Source organism: Lathamus discolor, chromosome 6 (assembly GCF_037157495.1).
Source record: "Lathamus discolor isolate bLatDis1 chromosome 6, bLatDis1.hap1, whole genome shotgun sequence".
NCBI lineage: Eukaryota > Metazoa > Chordata > Aves > Psittaciformes > Psittacidae > Lathamus > Lathamus discolor.
This window is the reverse complement of record NC_088889.1, coordinates 20,917,830-20,935,934: the sequence shown is the minus strand read 5'-3', so window position 1 is coordinate 20,935,934 and position 18,105 is coordinate 20,917,830. Positions and strand designations below refer to the sequence as shown.

Genomic DNA, 18,105 nt, shown 5'->3' with positions numbered 1-18,105 from the left:
TTATATATCAAGTGCATACCAAGCATGCAGCAGTTTCTTCTGACAGAGTGCTGCTACAAGGTTGGTGACAAGAGAACAAAAGAGGTTTGCTGTGTCCATTCTTACATATAGCCCAATGCTCCCTTTCTGCCTGTTATCATGTTTGCATTCCTGCTCTATCAACAGAGACTTCCTAAGAAGTCTCTGCTGATAAGAGTATCTTTCAAGCTGAACAGAAATTCATTTGTTCTCCTTTCCAGGTGTGCCAGTGTCTTGATGGTTACTTTATCCCAGTAAGAATTAACATTCTGAGACTTCTAAGTTTGCACCAAGCCACCCTCTGGCTGCGGCACATGCAGCAAAGCTTCTGTCACCACAAAAGCCAAGCACAGGCATATAATGGAAGTGTTAAGTCCTGCAAGTGCCACCATATGGCCAATCTGAACTTGTCACCATGAACTATGAGAATCACTTCAGGGACTAAATGGAGAGCTCACCTAATCTGTCCATCTGTCCCAGGACATTTATTGGTTTAAAAAGGTGAAACAAACTGTCTGGAAGAATGCTCTGCATTGACACATTGGCTCAAGAATGGTTTGGTTTCATGTTTGTTATCATACAGCCATATGCTACACTATAGAGAAGATAAAATGTTACTCAAGGTTTCAGGGTCAGTCATGGAGACATCAGAAACCACAGAATTGATATTTGCTATAAATCTCATTTAGACTCCATTATGGATACAGATTATTTTATACTCCTCCCACCTTCTCATTTCATAGCACATGGAGGTGCTGTAAAAATAAGTTTCTACAAGTAGCTTCTTCAGGACCAAGACAAGATTGCCTCCCTGTCACAGCCAAAATCAACCATTTCTCTCCAGGCAGCATTTTCCTACCTCAGCTGTCTCAAAGCTTCCACAGCCCTCTGGTAGTCCCTTCCCTGAAGCATCTCCTCCATCTCTTTCATCTTCCCCAAGAAATGAAGCAGTGCCCAGTATGCTGCTACAGCAGCAGTTGTGCAATGCTGCAATTTCTCTTCTGCCAGACAGCAGTGGTTTCATAGCCCCTGTAACATGTCCCACAGGCTCTGAGCTCTCTGGAGCCCACCCGTTCTATCACTGTATGAAACTGGTGACTGTGGATTTTTGAGATGGTGTGAGGCTGTCTGAACTGTGCAATGGGACCAAACATGATATTCTGCCGCCACTCTATTTTCATGAGCTTTTCCTACACAACTTAAATACAATATGTATTTTCTTAAGGTTTTTTTGCAAAGCAAATTGAAGAAGAAGGAGACAGTTTGTCAGCATGGGACATTACAATCCCTGCTCACAGCTCATCTTGCCTCCAGCCCAAGGCTCCTTTGCTCTGCCCCCACAAGAGGCCCAACTTATGGCACATCAGTGATCGGTAGAACTGCTGCCTCCCCCCCAGTACTTGAACTTGAAAGGCTACCGAAAAGCACAGGAAGATCCTCCTCCCAAGTACCCCAAAGCATACCTGTGACTGAGGTGTAAATTCCAGTCAACTGAAGCCTAATTTAATTCCTTCAAACCACCACTAAAGCAGGAATCTTGAAACAAAAAGTTGGAAGGTTGTAAATAGGGCAAAATAGACCTTTAGGACCATACACAGATTCTACTGTCAGAGTCCAGCCTGAAGGTTAGTGATGACTGAGGAGCTGAGAACAGCTGATCTGCAAGCCAAGCCCAAGCAAGATGGATTAGGTGAGGAAGGAGATGTGCTACAGCCATGCTGTAAAGTGCTGAACCTCCGTGAGTATTAATTAAATCCGAGAGGACCAGCAGAGCCCAATGGGCTGCCTGATAACTTAGGACCACTGAGGGAGCTGCTTAATAATTAGTCAAGTCCTTTCAAATTCATTACTCTGGCACTGAGCACAAAGTTGGTGGAAACCACAAGCAGAAACTGTCATGTTCCAGACCTTTTTTGGGATTAAGAACATGGGAACAAGCATAAAGCATCACACCAACTCTCCAAGAGCTGCAATATCCATTTAGATATCCAATACTGGGAGCTATGTTGATGCTCTAGGCAAATCTGCATTAATGTACCTCAAAGCACCACCATACACTTGTCTGAAGGTGAAGATTTAAGACATCCCAGGTAGACAAACAAGTGCTCTGCTGTCACAGACTACTTAAGACTGACAGATCTCTCTTAAAATATTCTATCAGTTCCTTAGCACATTTTCCTAAAGGTTACTAGAAATATGCCATGTTTACTGCAGTTTTAAAATTATGAATTTTGATCTGCATTTTAAAATTACAATTCAAAACTAATGCACAACAGAACATGATCATAAGTGCTTGAAAAGTGACATGTTACCCTAATATCTGAACAGAAAAAGTGCTGTTGTAAGAGCCTTTCTTTCCTACACCATATCAAGCACAAAGACACCTAGAGACAACTGTTGCAAGACTATCTGCTAAGTGTTACATCTTAAGAAGGCAGCTTCTGTTCTTAATTATTCACAGCTCATGTGTCACTCTTCATTCAGATCTCATTCTTGATTAAGATCCAGCACACTCAGCAGTACACTGTCACAGCACAACCACCCGCCTTATCTGTCCCAAAAGCTAACTAAGCAAGAGAGTGTCTGAGGGTTCAGAGAGGGTGGTTACAGGCAAAGCAAAACCTTCAGAAAGAAGTTTAGACCAACACTAACTTGATGTTAACCTTACTATTTCTGGCTTACTAATAAACCCAGACAGGCCATGAGACCCAGCATCCTCCTCCCAAGCTGTGATAAAAACTCAGACATAACAGTGAAATAGCATCATCTCAGTAAGGCTAATACTAAAATGATCATGATGTTCTTAGCTTTGTCAATTATAATAAAGATGTTAAATCCTTTAAAAAGAGGTTATTGCTTAGACTATGCTGGTTTTTGTTTTAATTTCAACTGATAGTATTTTCCATTTCATGATCATGAAGAAAATCCTGAATTTAAAAAATAAACTCATGGCATGGTCTTCCAGATGCTTTTAGGAAAGAGATTGAGTAAAGAAATAGCACTAATATTAAATGAAATTTCATACACTTTTGAATGTAAGAAAGGAACATTATCATTATATAAATATGACTGACTACAGAGGTAGGCCAGGAGTCTATCTCAAATTTCTCTGCATTCAGACACAGGGTGAAACACAGGCTTGTCTTAAAACAGGAGACTCTCCTAAGAGCCAAAATGAACTCTTACCACACCGCCTTAAAATTAAGCTGCAATTCAACACATGCAACAAAGAAATCACTTTGACTCTTCTTTTTATGCAGTTACCATTAAAATTATATTACATATGACTTTTTAACGCTTTGCCCTCTAACCATCAAATAAATTAAGACATTTAGTGTCACAATACAGCAACAAGTTGTAATGAAAAAACATTAACTTCAGCGTAATTTGACACTCAATAAATTTCAACAGAACTGAGAAGTCATGTCAATCTGTTTCTGATGGTCAAGTGCACTGGCCTCTAACTTGTCTCATACAAAACATTGAAAATGATTTTGTTACCGTGCTCCGATGACATCGAAGAGATGCTGCCATCGATCATTGATCTTGTTGAGTTTATCATTTATTTCTGCAACCCGGCTCTTGTTGCTAGCCTTTATTAGCTCATCGCCCATTTGTTTCAAATGAAGCTTATTTTCACTGAACAGATTTATTTCTTCCATGTAATCCTGATAAAATACACACAAACATTGGTTAATTCTTGGGCAAAACAAAGCAACAAAACTAAAACAAAACTATCAGTTTCTTTTCCCATGTGTGTGATTTGAGGTCAGGTTTGGCTTGCCATGACTGAGGTTTCTACATTAGCATGTAGAACTCTTTCACTTAAAACAAACTAAAACAAAACCAAACCTCAGTGGAAAAGCACTCTCACAATGAAGCCACTATGAAAAACATAAGCAGCTTAGAGACTTGCAAGTGCCAGGAGCAAGTACTCCTAAAAATAGCAGTTTAATGTTCTAATTTTGTATCTGCTTTCCTGATTTAACATAATTTTTCAATCAAGCTACCTCAAAAGAATCCCAATTCAAGTCAACGATGGCTTTATTTTGCTGGTATTATCCAGAGAAGACCTGGGATTAGATATCGAGACATTTAAGCCATGGGGAGCAACACTGCAACAAAATAATGGTTCTGTTTAAAATCAAGCTAATACAAAAGTATTAAAAAGCACTAACTGCACTGGCTACCAAGGAGAAAGGGGAGATTTAGGTTTTCTTTTTGGTTGTGTTAACTTCTTGTTTGCCTGGCATAACACCTACCCATCCTTCCATCTTTTCTTTGCCCTCTGACTACTAGTTTTGTAATTGCTGACAAGGGTGGAGGTGCTGAGAACAGTGAGGCTCCCAGGACACAGCTGAGCACCAGCAAGGAAAGCTCTGAGCAGCGCTGTATGTACATCTGGCACCCAACAACCCAGACCCCCCCCCCCCACTCACATACATCACGCTCCATGCCTAAATGCAGTCAGGCAGCATTTCTGTTTTGCATTATGCTCCAAGTCTAAACATCAAGAAGAAGGTAAGAGCTGATCCTAGAAAAAGCTCATCTTCTCATAAAAGCCTGTACATACCGGTTTTATATCACGTATTGCTTTTGAGAGCCAAGGAAGAAATGAGGAATGGTGTCTTTATAATGAGCTATCAGACTGCAATTGAAGAAAAGTGGCATTAGTACTTACCTTCTGCAATTTATCTATCATGTCTTCAATGCTAACATCTGCAGTCTGCAATACTTTGCTTTCCATTTGTACCAGCCAGGCGCACAGCTCCTTATTCTTTTCATTGAACACAATCCAGGCATTGAGCTTGTCCTCGATCTCCTGCTTACGCAGAGACACCTATGGATAAACACACACATCAGCTGCTGGCAACATCTTTCTCAGGAAGGAACCAGCAATTATGAGCCTTCTAATTTCTAGTCTGCATTGATAATATTCCATTTTGCAAGAGCAGTTATCAAATATCTCTAGCTTCCTTTTCAAAGCTGGCAAGCAGATTGTTACTGCGGCTTATTTTGGATAGCAGGGCAAAAAGTTGACTAGCCAGATTCTCTCCCTCAGAAGAATTAAACCAAGTGACAGCTTTATACATAACGAGCTTATATAACAATTTGAATATTCCTCAGTGAAAACCTGAAAATTCCAAACAAAGAACTACTACATATTGTTTAGTATGGTCTCATTTATAACACAAGAGAAGTAACAGCTAGGTAAGTTCTTATTTTTCTGCAACTGTAAGAGAAACTTTGCAAGTACTGACTGCAATTATTTTGTCTATATAAAATCCTCCCTCTTTTCTTTACGTTTGCTCACCGGTTCTTGGAGAGCTTCCAAAAAATCAGCATCAAAAAACTATCCTTTTTATTGAGAACTATGGATTTTTTTCCCATCAAAATTACATTTGTCATGATGGATAAACAAACTGTTTAGACAGAGAAATTAAGATCTGATGCTGCCTGAGCCACCAAAGCTAGTACCACTGCTCCAACATCTCAGAAAGAAGCAGGGTCACTCTTCTACTAGCTAACAGTACTTGTTTTTAGCCTAGGGGTCTTAAATAACACATTTTTATTAATTTACCTACTTTGATGGATTCCTGTACTAAGATATATGGGACAAAGGAAGCGAAAAATGGTCAAAGTTCTACTAAAATAAAACAAGACAAACAACTAATCCTTTACCCTTGACAAAGAACTCTGTGTAAAGACTGAGCATTTTGCTTGCCTTGGCCATAAATCGCCACTCTAAATATCACCCAATGGCAAGAAACACTCCCTCTTCACATCTCATGTGCACCATATACAACATGTGACTCCTCAAAATTCTATTAGTGATTCTGCTAGGCTAATCTCTAACACTATTTTATATCTCAGGGTCAAGTTTAAGTGTGGAAGCAAGAACAGCTCCACATAACACAAGGATCAAAACATGAGGCACCAAGTGATCTCCCAATATATTGCTTTTGTCCTTTAAATTTGTGCTTCTCTTTTTTAAGCAGGGAATGGGGAATGAAAGTGATTTCTGAATCTTTAATGCGGATCTAAGCAAAGAGATGAGCCGAAAGCACTGTCTTGGGACACAGAGAGACCATCTTTAAAGTTCTGAATGGGAAGAAGCCTCCTGGAGACCCCAGGGACCTCAAAAAGGCTCCCTAAGAAGGCCTCTGCTCTGGAATGCTCCCTCATTCCTTCAGCCTCAGAGGTATGAAGGGTAAATCCTTCATCCTTCTTCTACTACTTGCAGCATCCTATAGAATCAAAGAATAATTAGGGCTGGAAAAGACCTTAAGATCATTTAGTTCCAACCCCCAATCTCCCATGTGCTGAGACAAGTTAACTTGGTCAGTGGAATAAGACACTATGCATGTCAGCAAAACCACTGTTGCAATCCTGAAACAATCCTGACTCAATTTTTGCCTGCCAAGCACAGACAAGGCAGGATTTTATGAGCAAGAAGCACCTTTCAGCTGGCTAAGAAGTACAGACTGGGGGTAAACTGGGAAAAATCTCCCAGACAAGCTTCTAGGAACACAGCCCCTTCGAGCCACTGCTTTGAGCACTTTCTCCTTGGACCAGGTGCTCTGGTAGCAGCTCCATTTTGTACTTACAGCATGATGCAGTAGCAACCTGAGCATTCCCAAGGGAGGCTAAAATACCATCAAGGTCAGGTGCAACCTATACCCTAGTGTTTGTTAGGACAGGGTACTTGCTGATATAAGTAGTTGAATCTTTGACCTACATGTACCTTGCAAGGGCAGCTATGTAAACACCGATCACTTGAGCGCATATGCTCACTAAGTGTACATGTGTCCCTGCCCAGTCTAGCACAGGCATGTGGCTGCCCTGCTCTTGTGGCTGTGACAGATGTAGAGTGGTTCACTCTAAACAGTTTTCACCTCTCTGCATCTATACTGCAGATTTTTCTTCACACAGTACATCCTGACTCCTCTATTTTGTTAGCCAAAACAAAGCAGTCATGCTAGCAGCATAACCCATCAAGTCTGCTTTCATACCCTTGTGTCTAGTGCTGAGCATTGGCGCAGGCTGAGCAGTGAGGCCCACCAGGGCTGTGTAAACATTTCAACACATCCCTCCACTCCAGCACGGAAGAGATTCCTTCCACTACAGATTTCTGCATGCCTAACAGAGTCAAATTAATGTCACCCTTTTCTTGTCTCCAAGACAGACCGAGCTAAATGTTGTTCCCTCAGGAAATTAAAATGGAAATTTTTAATAAAATCAGAACTTTAAATTACTACAGGAAATTACTACTTGGGTGGAGTGTAGTGGGGTACACACAAAAGATAGGTTAATTTTCAGAGCAGCTCACAACAGTTGAAACAGCATCAGCAGTTGACCAAAAAACCAATGAAGTTCTCTCACTTATAGGTTCAACCACAGATTTCCATTAGGAAGATGGTTCAGGCATTTTGATTTAAAAAAATTGGTCTATCTCAGGAGGGGGAAGGTGTCTCTAGAATTATTTTCAGAGTTCACAAACAGTTAACTGTTAGCTGGCTGTAGATAAAGGCAAAGCCCAGTTTAAGCCAAATATATTAATTTTTCTTTCCCACTGCAATGCAAAACAGAATCCAAACACCAAAACCAAATCACTATTTTCATCACACCTAAGTTTTTGAAATAAGCACAGCTGTTCATTACTCTGCCAATATTCCCAGCAAGACTGCTTTACCTTTGGCCAATTAAGGCTTAGGCACGAAATGCTAACTCACATAATTACTGCTTTACAAAGTGTAAAATAAAAGCTATTGACTTGTGAGTAAGAGGCAAGAGTCTGGCTTGTGGGCATGTAGAGCCATCCAGCCTAACTTAAGACCCCGAAGTATTTTACTTCTTCCAATCCTGTTAACAGGGCGAACTAAATGCATATTCAAACTACATAATAATGTCCTGAATCAAGTTCATGTGACTCTGCTGGTAAATGTTCCCCAGCAGTTTTACACACAGCACTAAATTAAGTGTAATACAGCAACAAGCTACAAAGAATGCAAATGTTTTGCAGTATTGTACTGCTACAGAAAAAACAAGTGAGGTCTTAATGTGTTTAAACCTAAGGAGCCAGTATTTAAACACACTGAAGTTTTCTTTATCACCTGGCATTTTTTTTACCTGGCATCATTTTAACATCAGATTGCGTGACCTCCCCCTTCCTTTCCCTGCCTCATACCCTCAGGCAATTCCTGTATTTCTCCCTCTCCCCTCCCTCCCCCCCCTCCTCCCTTCCTCTGGCAGCCCAGAACAAAGCCACCTATTTCAGTAAACAGCTGCATCAGAGCTCTGTGCAATTCAGGCATTCGCTAGTTACAAAGGGTTTGCAAAGAAGAAATCTCAGCAGTCTAGGTTCAGGAAACAAGGGCAAACTTCAGCCTTGGTCAGCAGCACCAGGAGAAACCACGTTCCCATCCGAGACTGCAGAAGTGAGCCCAGCCCAAGAGAAATCCTGCCTGCTGACCCGCTGCCCCTTTGCTGCCAGGCCCTGTGAACGTCCCACAAGATCCAGAGGAAGCGTAAGTCTTACCCGCAAGCAGAGCTCTCCCCACTGCCTGTGCAGATGTTCAACGTGCTCCTTGAGCACCGACGCATCCTCGGTGGGGACGCAGTCCACCAGCTGCACTGTCCGGGCTTGCACCTCCTTCATACTGTGGGCCCAGTCTGCCAGCGACTGCTCCAGCTCCTGCATGGAAACGCACCCAGAACAAGCCTTGGCATTAAGCTCTTCTGGTTTCCAAACCTGCTCATTAATCCTCTGCCCGGCCCGTGGGGGAGGAGAGGATGGGAATGTGCACAGCCCATGCAGGCTCTCCGGTGGGCTGAGGCCCGGCTCCGAGCCCCCTGGAGTCCAGGGCAGAGCTGTTGAGATGTGCGGCAGCATGATCCCTGCAGCGCCCCCATGCTCCAGGGCAGCGTTTGGGGTGTCACATCCCAGAAGGAATGCGCCCACTTCTTTTTTTTTTATTATTTACGCCAAGTTGCTTTTCACCTGCATTTTTTCCCCAATTTCAGCTTATTCATTTAAATAAAGTAAAATTGGTTCCCTTCTCTAATTAGTGATTTAACAGGCACTTCTATCAGATTGTGGATATTTCGAACTGCTCATTCACAGAAACACAGTCTCTTTTCTCCAGTGTTCCTCCGACTCTCCCTTTATAACAAGCTTAGGCACTTTCCTATCAGTGTTAAAATTGTCACCTAAAAAGCAGAGACACCACTGCACACAGCTGGGAAACACGGTACTCTACATAGCAGGTACCAGGTCTCATGTTGCAAAGGAGTTACTGGGAAGTCTCACTGGCTCCTCTAACAAAAAACAGCTCCTACAGAGGATCCAATTCGTCTCATTTTAGAGGGCACAAATGGCGAGTGTTTGTATCAGGAGAAGTGTACTGGGTCCAAGCCCCAAGAGCATTTTCAGAGGTCTTTTGAGCCTGTCACTCACCTAAATCATAAAAGAACTCTGATCTGCTTCAACACTGGAGGAAATAAAACCCCACAACCTGAGACTAAAATTTACTGGAGCTCACAACAAATCACTCCCTATGGATGTGCAAAGATGCATTTATATATCTTGACAAGGGTTGAATCCCTGCATTAATTGAACTAACGATGGAATTTCATGGGATTTTGTATAAGCCTTGTATAAGGTCCAGGCTTATAGAGAAAAACAGCTTTACTCCATAAAAGAGTGAAATGCAGGGAGAGGAAAGAAGGTCCCCCCTATGCCATTTTGGTTCTTTTTTTTTAATATACTGTGACACTCAAGAGCAGTAACTGCAGTGGCACTGCCTGACCCTGATGCCATTGCAGCTAAATTTCTCTTACCAGAGTGAGGGGCAGGAGCTGTGTACTGCCATCTCACAAATAATTCAGGGCTACAGCAAGACTGCTGCTGTGGGAAGGGCTGCCAGAAATCACAAAGAAGATTTCAGACAGCTGATAATGAGTTCAAAGCCTTGGCTCGTTAATAAGCTTATTTGTTCCCACTACATAGGTCAACAATTCACTTCATAAAAGGATGATGAAGGATTGACCAGTCCAGACAAAATGCCTCCTACCTCTTGGAATTACTTTCTTTGCCATTTAATTTTCAGGATGCACTATGGGCTGCCAGGGTTTCTGCCACTCCCTTACTCTTAATTTTCCTTCTCTTTAATTACTGTCAGATCCCACAGGTGTGCATGGTGTTCTGCAGACATACGAAGTCTCTCACTTGAGGAGCTTCCCTGTCCAAAATGGACTGAAAACAAAAAGGGAGATTCTGCCACTAGGACACCAGCCAACTGAGCTGAGACCAGGAGCTTTTTTCCTTTTGTTTAAGGAACTGCTTATTTTGTAAATTAAGTCTGTGGAAAGGGAGCAGAAGCAGGAAAAATAAAATCCAAACACTACTATTCTTATTAGCAGCAGTCAGGATGGTATAAAGGAGAGAAATGCACTGTCACTAAAGACAGGTAAGAGAGAAAACTGGTTTTACAGGGATCAGGTGTCCTGCAAAAACTACATCTATTTAAATACAATACGGCAGTTTGATACCTTCATGTGTTCCTTGGCTTTGTAGAGCTCTTCATGTTCAATAGGAAGTGGATCTTTTACTTTCTCCTTTAGCTCTTGCAGCCTGCTTTCTAATTCCTTCGTTTGCTTTTCACAGCAGTCCCAAATCTGCTCAAGGAGACCCAAGGAAGTTATAAAAGGTGAAGATACTTCAGTATGGCATACTGAACCACATGGATGTGTTGCAAAATAGCCTCTTCAACTCACTTAAATAAACAATCATATGCTCTGGTTATTTGCATTTTCTTTTCAATACACCCACAAGAATTTGACTTATGGATTTACATAACTTGAACCCTCTCTTGTATTTAAGGTTTCCCTTACAAAGCATTTTTGCCCATCTTGTTTTGTCCAACCCAACAGGTGTTAAGCATAGTCTTTGGTTTTGGGATAGTATTGATGACAGCATGTGTGCTGTTAGCCATGAAAGAAAATTCACTGCTCTAAGGAAATGGCTACCCTTCTTTTTGGAGATGCAACAACACGAGTATCAAAACCCTCTAAGCTGAATTTTAGCTCAGGCTTCACATCCCAAAACAGGAAAGCGCTACAGGCCACAGGGATCATGAGAATAATCAGAGCACGTACAACCATTGCTGCAAAAAATGGATGCCAACCCATTTCCTTTGGAGAATCAGGGGATCAGTTTGCTGCAAGCTTTAATGGCATATGACAAGCACTTACCCCAGAGTCCCTCTGCTGTAAGCAGCAGTTCAGCATTTGCCTTGCTGCTAGAGAGCTCAGCCCTGAGGACAGTGGGGCAGGGCACCTCTTGAGACCCAACGCCAGAGAAGCAGGTGCTGCTCCTCCCTGGGGAGGGCATCATGTACCTGTATGGTGCTGCTGAGCTGCATTATTTTCTCCTGCAGCAGGGTCTGGGTGTTCCCCCAACTCTGCTGTAACTGGCTGAGCTCCTCCTGGAGAAGAGTGCTGGTCTCTTGATCGGAGACAGTGCGCAACTTCTCCCCAACATCAACGGTTAAGGAGTACATGGCTTGCCACCTCTGAAGAATCACTGCCTTAGCCTTTAAAAGAGAAATAAAAAAGTTTCTAAGCTTTTCTTAGGAAGCTTTAGAAACACACTCCTGGCATTTCACTTGGGAACAAGTGAAGACACACAAAGGGAGTTTCAAGGCACTATTTGTTCACATTCATGAAACGGTAATGAATAGATCATTTCCTATCTGCTTTTTTAATTTCAGAAAAAAACAAGATTCTTTTTGATCTTATTTATAAAACTCTACAATAGCTTTTCACAGACTGAATCTATAGAATGAAACTGCAGCAATTACAAAAAGATGGAAATTGAATTGTATGAATTATTCAGAGTAACAAACCAGTTTAAGTTCTGCTATTACCTCCAGCATCAACAACACAATTTTTTCAGAGATAACAAGTCTGTTGACCATGACATGTTCCAAGTGAAGTAAGCCATCATTAATACTTTGCCTGAAACACAAATTGGTCTATAACACAAGCAGATATGATAATTGTTTCTGCAAAACAGCGGGAGGGAAGGCCAACTTGGAGTAGGAGGGAGAAGACTTTTATGGCTTTTCTCATGAAGGAAAAGCATGAACGCTAACTTGTAAAATCTACTGAAAATCATCTTTCCACAGCAGGTAAAAATACAGATGAAATAAATATGGCGAGCACCAAATGGAATGCTGGTAATGTGCTAACCCATCAACATTAGGGGTGTGGGAACTCAGTAAATCTCGGACTGTGCCAGTAGCATTCAGTAATATATTTTTTAAGGGTTTTAGATTGCTTTAAGCAGCCATCAAGTTCACTGCTTGTTTTTACTTTCCTATAAAACAAAAAGGTGCATAATTAAATGGAAACCCAAAATATAAAAAATTAACAAAGGAGAATGTTGAGGTTTTTTGTTCTGGTGTTGTTTTTTTTTTTTTCTCACTGCATGTAAAATGCAGAACTCTAATGCTCTGAGGAACTGCTGCCCAGGTCTGTGCATCCCGGAGTGGTGGCTCCAAGGACAGACCCCTTCCAAGTGCTTTATTCTGTGCTTCTGGCTCCTCCTGCCTATCCCTGCACACACAGGACTCATAGCCCATCCTGCCATGCATGTTTCTGCTTCCTTCAGGCGAACTGCAAGGCCTGCATTCAGCAGCCATGTCAATAAGATCCACACATACCTAGAGGGCATCTGTTTACCAGGGTTTCTGCCTGATTTCCCTAGCACCCCGCATTTCCATGTTTATATCAGTAATATTTTTAAAGCGTACAAGGCTACTAAATGACCAGGAAGTTTCCTGGTATAATGAGTCTTTCACAATGTCACTGTTTTCTCATCTGTGCTCAGCTTTAAGACAAAGTGTCAGCAATTGGTTTTCCCCATAAAGCATGCAATTATTTTTTTTTTTCTCCTTATTGGACAGAAGTTGTTTCAGTCTGAGAAAAACCCACAGATTTTAGATTTATGAAGAGATAAATACAGTACCTTGCAATCATAAATTAGAATTCTAAGCTGGTAAAGGCTATAGCAGTCTTGGCTCTTCACAGCCACAAGGAAACTGTTTGTATCATCAAGAAGTCTGCTGAGACTCTGCAGGGAACTCTTGAAAAGCTGCCACTGGTTCATGCGTCCATCAATATCCATCTTCCTCTGCTGAACCATTCGAATGACATTCTGCCACTGTTCTTTCAGCAATGTGAGCTTGGAAATAAACTCTGATCTGTAAATGACAAATGCTGAGTTTTAACATATTTTGATCTCAAGGCTGCATTTTACAGTAACAGTGATGAATTTCCATTTGCAACACTGTATTCCAGTCATGATGCTCAACTATGCAAAAAGCTCTATGCAGACCTAAGTTCACCCCTGCTCTCTGTATTTCATCTTTTATGCAATCCAGAAAACTCTTACATGATACAACAATGGATAATGCAAGTAATTCCTGCTGTTTTGGTACAGTAACATACATAGTACAGCAATCACAGAAACAATAAGCACTAAACACTTCTCTGAAGAACAAGAAGGTCAATGCAAGTAAGACAAGGTCTGTGATTATGCTGTAAAATTGATCTCCACTTTTATGAGGCTGTAAGCAGGAGTTCAACCATCACTGTATCCTACAGCAGCGGGACCTGACTGCAAAGTGAAAAGGCTCTGTGTTGTTATTGAACCCATTCAAGCCATTTTTTGGCTTCTTCTACAACATGGTTAGATCATTGAATCATAGAACGGTTGGGGCTGGAAAGGACCTTAATATCATATAGCTCCAATCCCCCTGCCATGGGCAGGGACACCTCACACTAGACCATATCGCCCAAGGCTCTGTCCAACCTGGCCCTGAACACTGCCAGTGATGGAGCATTAGGCAACCTGTGCCAGTGCCTCACCACCCTCATAATAAAGAACTTCTTCCTTATATCTAACCTGAATTTCCCCTGTTTAAATTTAAACCCATTACCCCTTTTCCTATTGCTAAAGACCCTGATGAAGAGTCCATCTCTGGCATCCTTGTAGGCCCCCTTCAGATACTGGAAGGCTGCTAAGAGGTCTCCACGCAGCCTTCTCTTCTCCAGGCTGAACAGCCCCAACTTTCTCAGCCTGTCTTCATACGGGAGGTACTCCAGCTCCCTGATCGTCCTTGTGGCCCTCCTCTGGACTTGCTCCAACAGCTCTATGTCCTTTTTATGTTGAGGACATCAGAACTCCACACAATGATCCAGAGGGATCTCACGAGAGGAGAGCAGAGGAGAAGGCTAACCTCTCCTTCGACCTCCTGTTTATGCTTCTTTTGATGCAGCCCAGTATATAGATCCAGCAGGTCTAGCTGGAGTGATTAAGACAACTCCCATCTATAAATTCTGCTCCTCTGCAGGAGGACCTAGCCCCCAGAATAGCTCTTACACAAACACCTATATTTGTGGAGCTAGCTTCCATGTAAAAATCCAGCACCTTTGCTTAGCTTAGTCCTACTCTATCAGGGACTGTAGTGATAGGACAAGGGGTAATGGGTTCAAACTTAAACAGAGGAAGTTTAGGTTGGATACAAGAAAGAAATTCTTTATTGTGAGGGTGGTGAGACACTGGAATGTGTTGCCCAAAGAAGTAAATGCTCCATCCCTGGCAGTGTTCAAGGCTAGGCTGGACAGGGCTTTGAGCAGCCTGGTCTAATGGAACATGGCGGGTTGGAACTAGATGATCTTAAGGTCCCTTCCAACTCAGATCATTCTATGACTATGACTTCCATAGCAGCTTTAAGCTAAGCTATGGTTTTTGTACTGAAGTGGTCAGGGGGAGCACACACAAAGTCCTGCCACAACTCTGGAAGCAGCAAGCTCTGGCAGAGAGAGGTGATGTGTTCACAGCAGAAACGCCTAAGGCAGTTGAACCTCTGCTCACAATAATTACTTGCTGCTTCTCACTCTACATTGATTGAGACAAAAGTATAAGATCATACTGATAAAAACCAGGTTTAGTTACCATATGTTTTGGATTGTGTGCTGGTGACTCAATGCCCTATCATGTGTGCCAGGGGCAATGTGGATAATCTCAGACCTCTGCACTTGAAAAAGTCGAAGTCTAGAAAGAGAGAAAGGATCCTTCATATGCAGCATTCTCATTATGCTCTGTAAGAAAGTAGCTTCTCAACCCCTGTAGTTCCAACAACTGCAGGGTAGCAGTAGACAAGGAAGCCTCCTATTCAGGAGTAATTATTTTTGTTAGGCAGAACATCCAGTTATGATCCAAAATGCAGTCTGGCCAGGGCACCAGCATTTCTTTGGCTTTGCATCTCTTCACACTTGTGCGAAATGTGCCATGAAGTCATTTAAAGAGTGAACCGACTCAAGAATTCGGGTTTATGTCCTCATGAGAGCAAAGATTCAACACATCCAAGGAAGAGAGCATATTCACTAAATTACCGAGATCTTACGGAGAAAAACGGATAGATTACCTTTGTGCTGCTTCTCCAGATTCCAAGGAGAGTAGAACTTTTGCTATGATAGAATTAAATGTCTGCTGACTTATGGAAATCTCAGTTTGCAGCATCTGAAAATACCATAAAAAACAAGTTTTATCTATTCATTGAACAACTTTCACTGTGAAAGCTGGTTCTGCTCCTCTAGAGACAGCTGTTATTTAATTTTAAATGCTGAAAGCTCTATTATTTTCAAGAGCTATTTTCAAATGCATCCTAAAAGATTCCACACTTTCTGGATAGCAGGAGGAATTTGCACATATGCAATAGCAGAACCCACCACAAGCTGCATAAGTAATCTGATGCCTAAAGTTTACTGGACTCATTCAGGAGAAATGCAATCTAGACAGAAATCCACAGAAAAGGTATTAAAAAAGCCACCTATAAGTGTGAATTTACTCTTTATCACAACAAGCATAAGTTTATTCTAGAAATCAATGACTGAATTGATCTGGAGAGTCTAAGTAAAAGAGAGAAAATAACTTTCTGTAGACCCTAATGAGTATCACTAACACCACTTAACACCCCATGGAATTAGTGACAGCACTTTGGGTAGGGTCAAGCTATGCTCCACTGCGGCAGCGCAAAGCTCACCCTAACTGTTCATGATGTTTACCATTTACCACTTGGTTTTACGTTATTTATTTTCTGCATTTTGGTTGCTTTCCCACCCTCCCACCACTAGGACAAAGTCTGTAGACAGACACTTTGCCTAGAATTGCATCCACATGTTACCACTAGCATGCAATGAAGCTTCTCCTCTGAATGGATAGTATCATACACGTGTGAAACACTAATGACTAGCAAGTGTTTAGGAAAATGCCAGAGAAACAGACTTCCACCAAAATCCGACAACAGGTCAAAACGGAAATATGCTGTGAAAACATTTTGTTTTAAAAGCAGTTCTTCCAGAAACTGTTAAGGTGCCTGCCAGATTGCCAACAAACTGCCTAGCTAGTTGCCACAGGCTTCAGTGCCCTTGGACAGGCAGACAAGCAAGCAACCTCACGGCTGGAGAAATCAAGGACTTCCATGACACAGCACTTGAGGATGCACTCCTAAAGGTCTAATTGCTGCCCAAAAAAAAAAATGATTTTCACATTTCAAAGTTTTCCTCTCAATAAGTACAAGGCCACGTTTCAGGAGCAAAATGCTCTGTAAAACTCTGCCCAAGTCTAATTTCAAAAGGTGTAGCAGTTTTAGTGATTTCCCCCCCAAGATGCTTCCATTTTTGGAGTTAGCTTTACCTCATACACTCTTTGTTGTTCTTGCAGTTCTTCAAACTGTACTGGAATATTTGTTTTTAAGGTCTCTTTCATTTTTTCTAGGAATTTCATCCAGTTTTCACATTTTTGAAAGAACTTCTTTTCATCATTTTGAGTTTCCATGCTGTAAAACAAAAGAAATAATTAGAAGCTATTGTGTTGGTGGTTGTTTTTCTGACTATGCTTGAATATGGTCTAACATGGCAGTTGCTAATAATAACATGGTAGGGTTTTGCTTGGCACTTTGCTACCTTCTTCACCTATGAATATCTGGATTTTTGCTCCAAGTGATTTGAAATACAGATAGCTACTGAAAGGGCAAGAGTTCAGCTTGGAAAGCTCCTGAGAAAGTTGAGAACACACTGCAAGACTTCCCATGCTTTAATTTGGTTTTGATTATTCTCACAGAAATGGTTAGTGGTGATTTTGTGTTTGCATTTCGGACCTGCAGTATTCCAGAGCAGCTGCTGTTTTCTGACTCCACTGCCGAATCAGGCTCTGCATTTTCTTCAGGGTGAAGTCACTGAGTGGCAACCTAATGCTTGCTTCATTCAAACTCTCTATGCTTGGAGAAAGTGCAGCAAGCTTCAGAGTGTGATTCTGGAAGTAAAAAAAAGCCAAATTAATTGCAAAAAATACTGCCTTTCATGCATTTCAAAGAAATACAGAAGCCTATTCTCTTCTGTAGGAAGCATCTCTATGTTATGGATCCAAAACGTGCACCCAACCCCCAAACTATTTCTGTCTAACTTCAGCTATATAAAACAAAAAATTTGCAATTCCCTTACACAATGTCCACTTTTCCAACAGTACTGAACAGATACTCAAGCGTTGGTACCCATATGTTGGGGGCCCCAACATAAGAAGGAATTAGACCTTTAAGAATGAGACCAGAGGAGGCCATGAAGATGATCAGAGGGCTGGAGCACCTCTCCTGTGGATATAGGCTGAGACAGTCACAACTGTGCAGCCTGGAGAAGAAAAGGCTCTGAGACCTTAGAGCAGCCTTTCAGTAATTATAGGGTCCTACAAGAAAGCTGGAGAGATCTTTTTTGCAAGAGCATGTAGTGACAGGACATGGGGGAATAGCTTTAAACTGAAAGAGGAAAGACTTGGATGAGATATTAGGAAGAAATTCTTTACTGTGAGGGTGGTGAGGCACTGGCACAGGTTGCCCAGAGAAGCTGTGGCTGCACCATCCCTAGCAGTGTTGAAGGCCATGTTGGATGGGACTTTAAGCAATCTGGTTTAGTGGAAGGTGTCCCTGGCCATGGCAGAGGGATGGAACTAGATGGATCTTTAAG

General features: G+C 41.8%; 1 protein-coding gene across 1 annotated transcript in view; it reads right to left on the bottom strand.

The window, feature by feature from the left end:
• SYNE2 (spectrin repeat containing nuclear envelope protein 2) overlaps positions 1–18,105 on the bottom strand; it is a 175,578-nt gene that overhangs the window by 27,286 nt on the left and 130,187 nt on the right. Inside the window, exons 90-98 of the mRNA XM_065683130.1 lie at positions 17,247–17,401; positions 16,784–16,925; positions 15,513–15,607; positions 13,049–13,283; positions 11,418–11,612; positions 10,570–10,695; positions 8,558–8,713; positions 4,700–4,858; positions 3,520–3,686 (exon numbers count right to left, since the gene is read on the bottom strand). Coding sequence (XP_065539202.1) covers positions 3,520–3,686; positions 4,700–4,858; positions 8,558–8,713; positions 10,570–10,695; positions 11,418–11,612; positions 13,049–13,283; positions 15,513–15,607; positions 16,784–16,925; positions 17,247–17,401 — 1,430 coding nt within the window. The remainder of the gene's footprint in view (positions 1–3,519; positions 3,687–4,699; positions 4,859–8,557; positions 8,714–10,569; positions 10,696–11,417; positions 11,613–13,048; positions 13,284–15,512; positions 15,608–16,783; positions 16,926–17,246; positions 17,402–18,105) is intronic.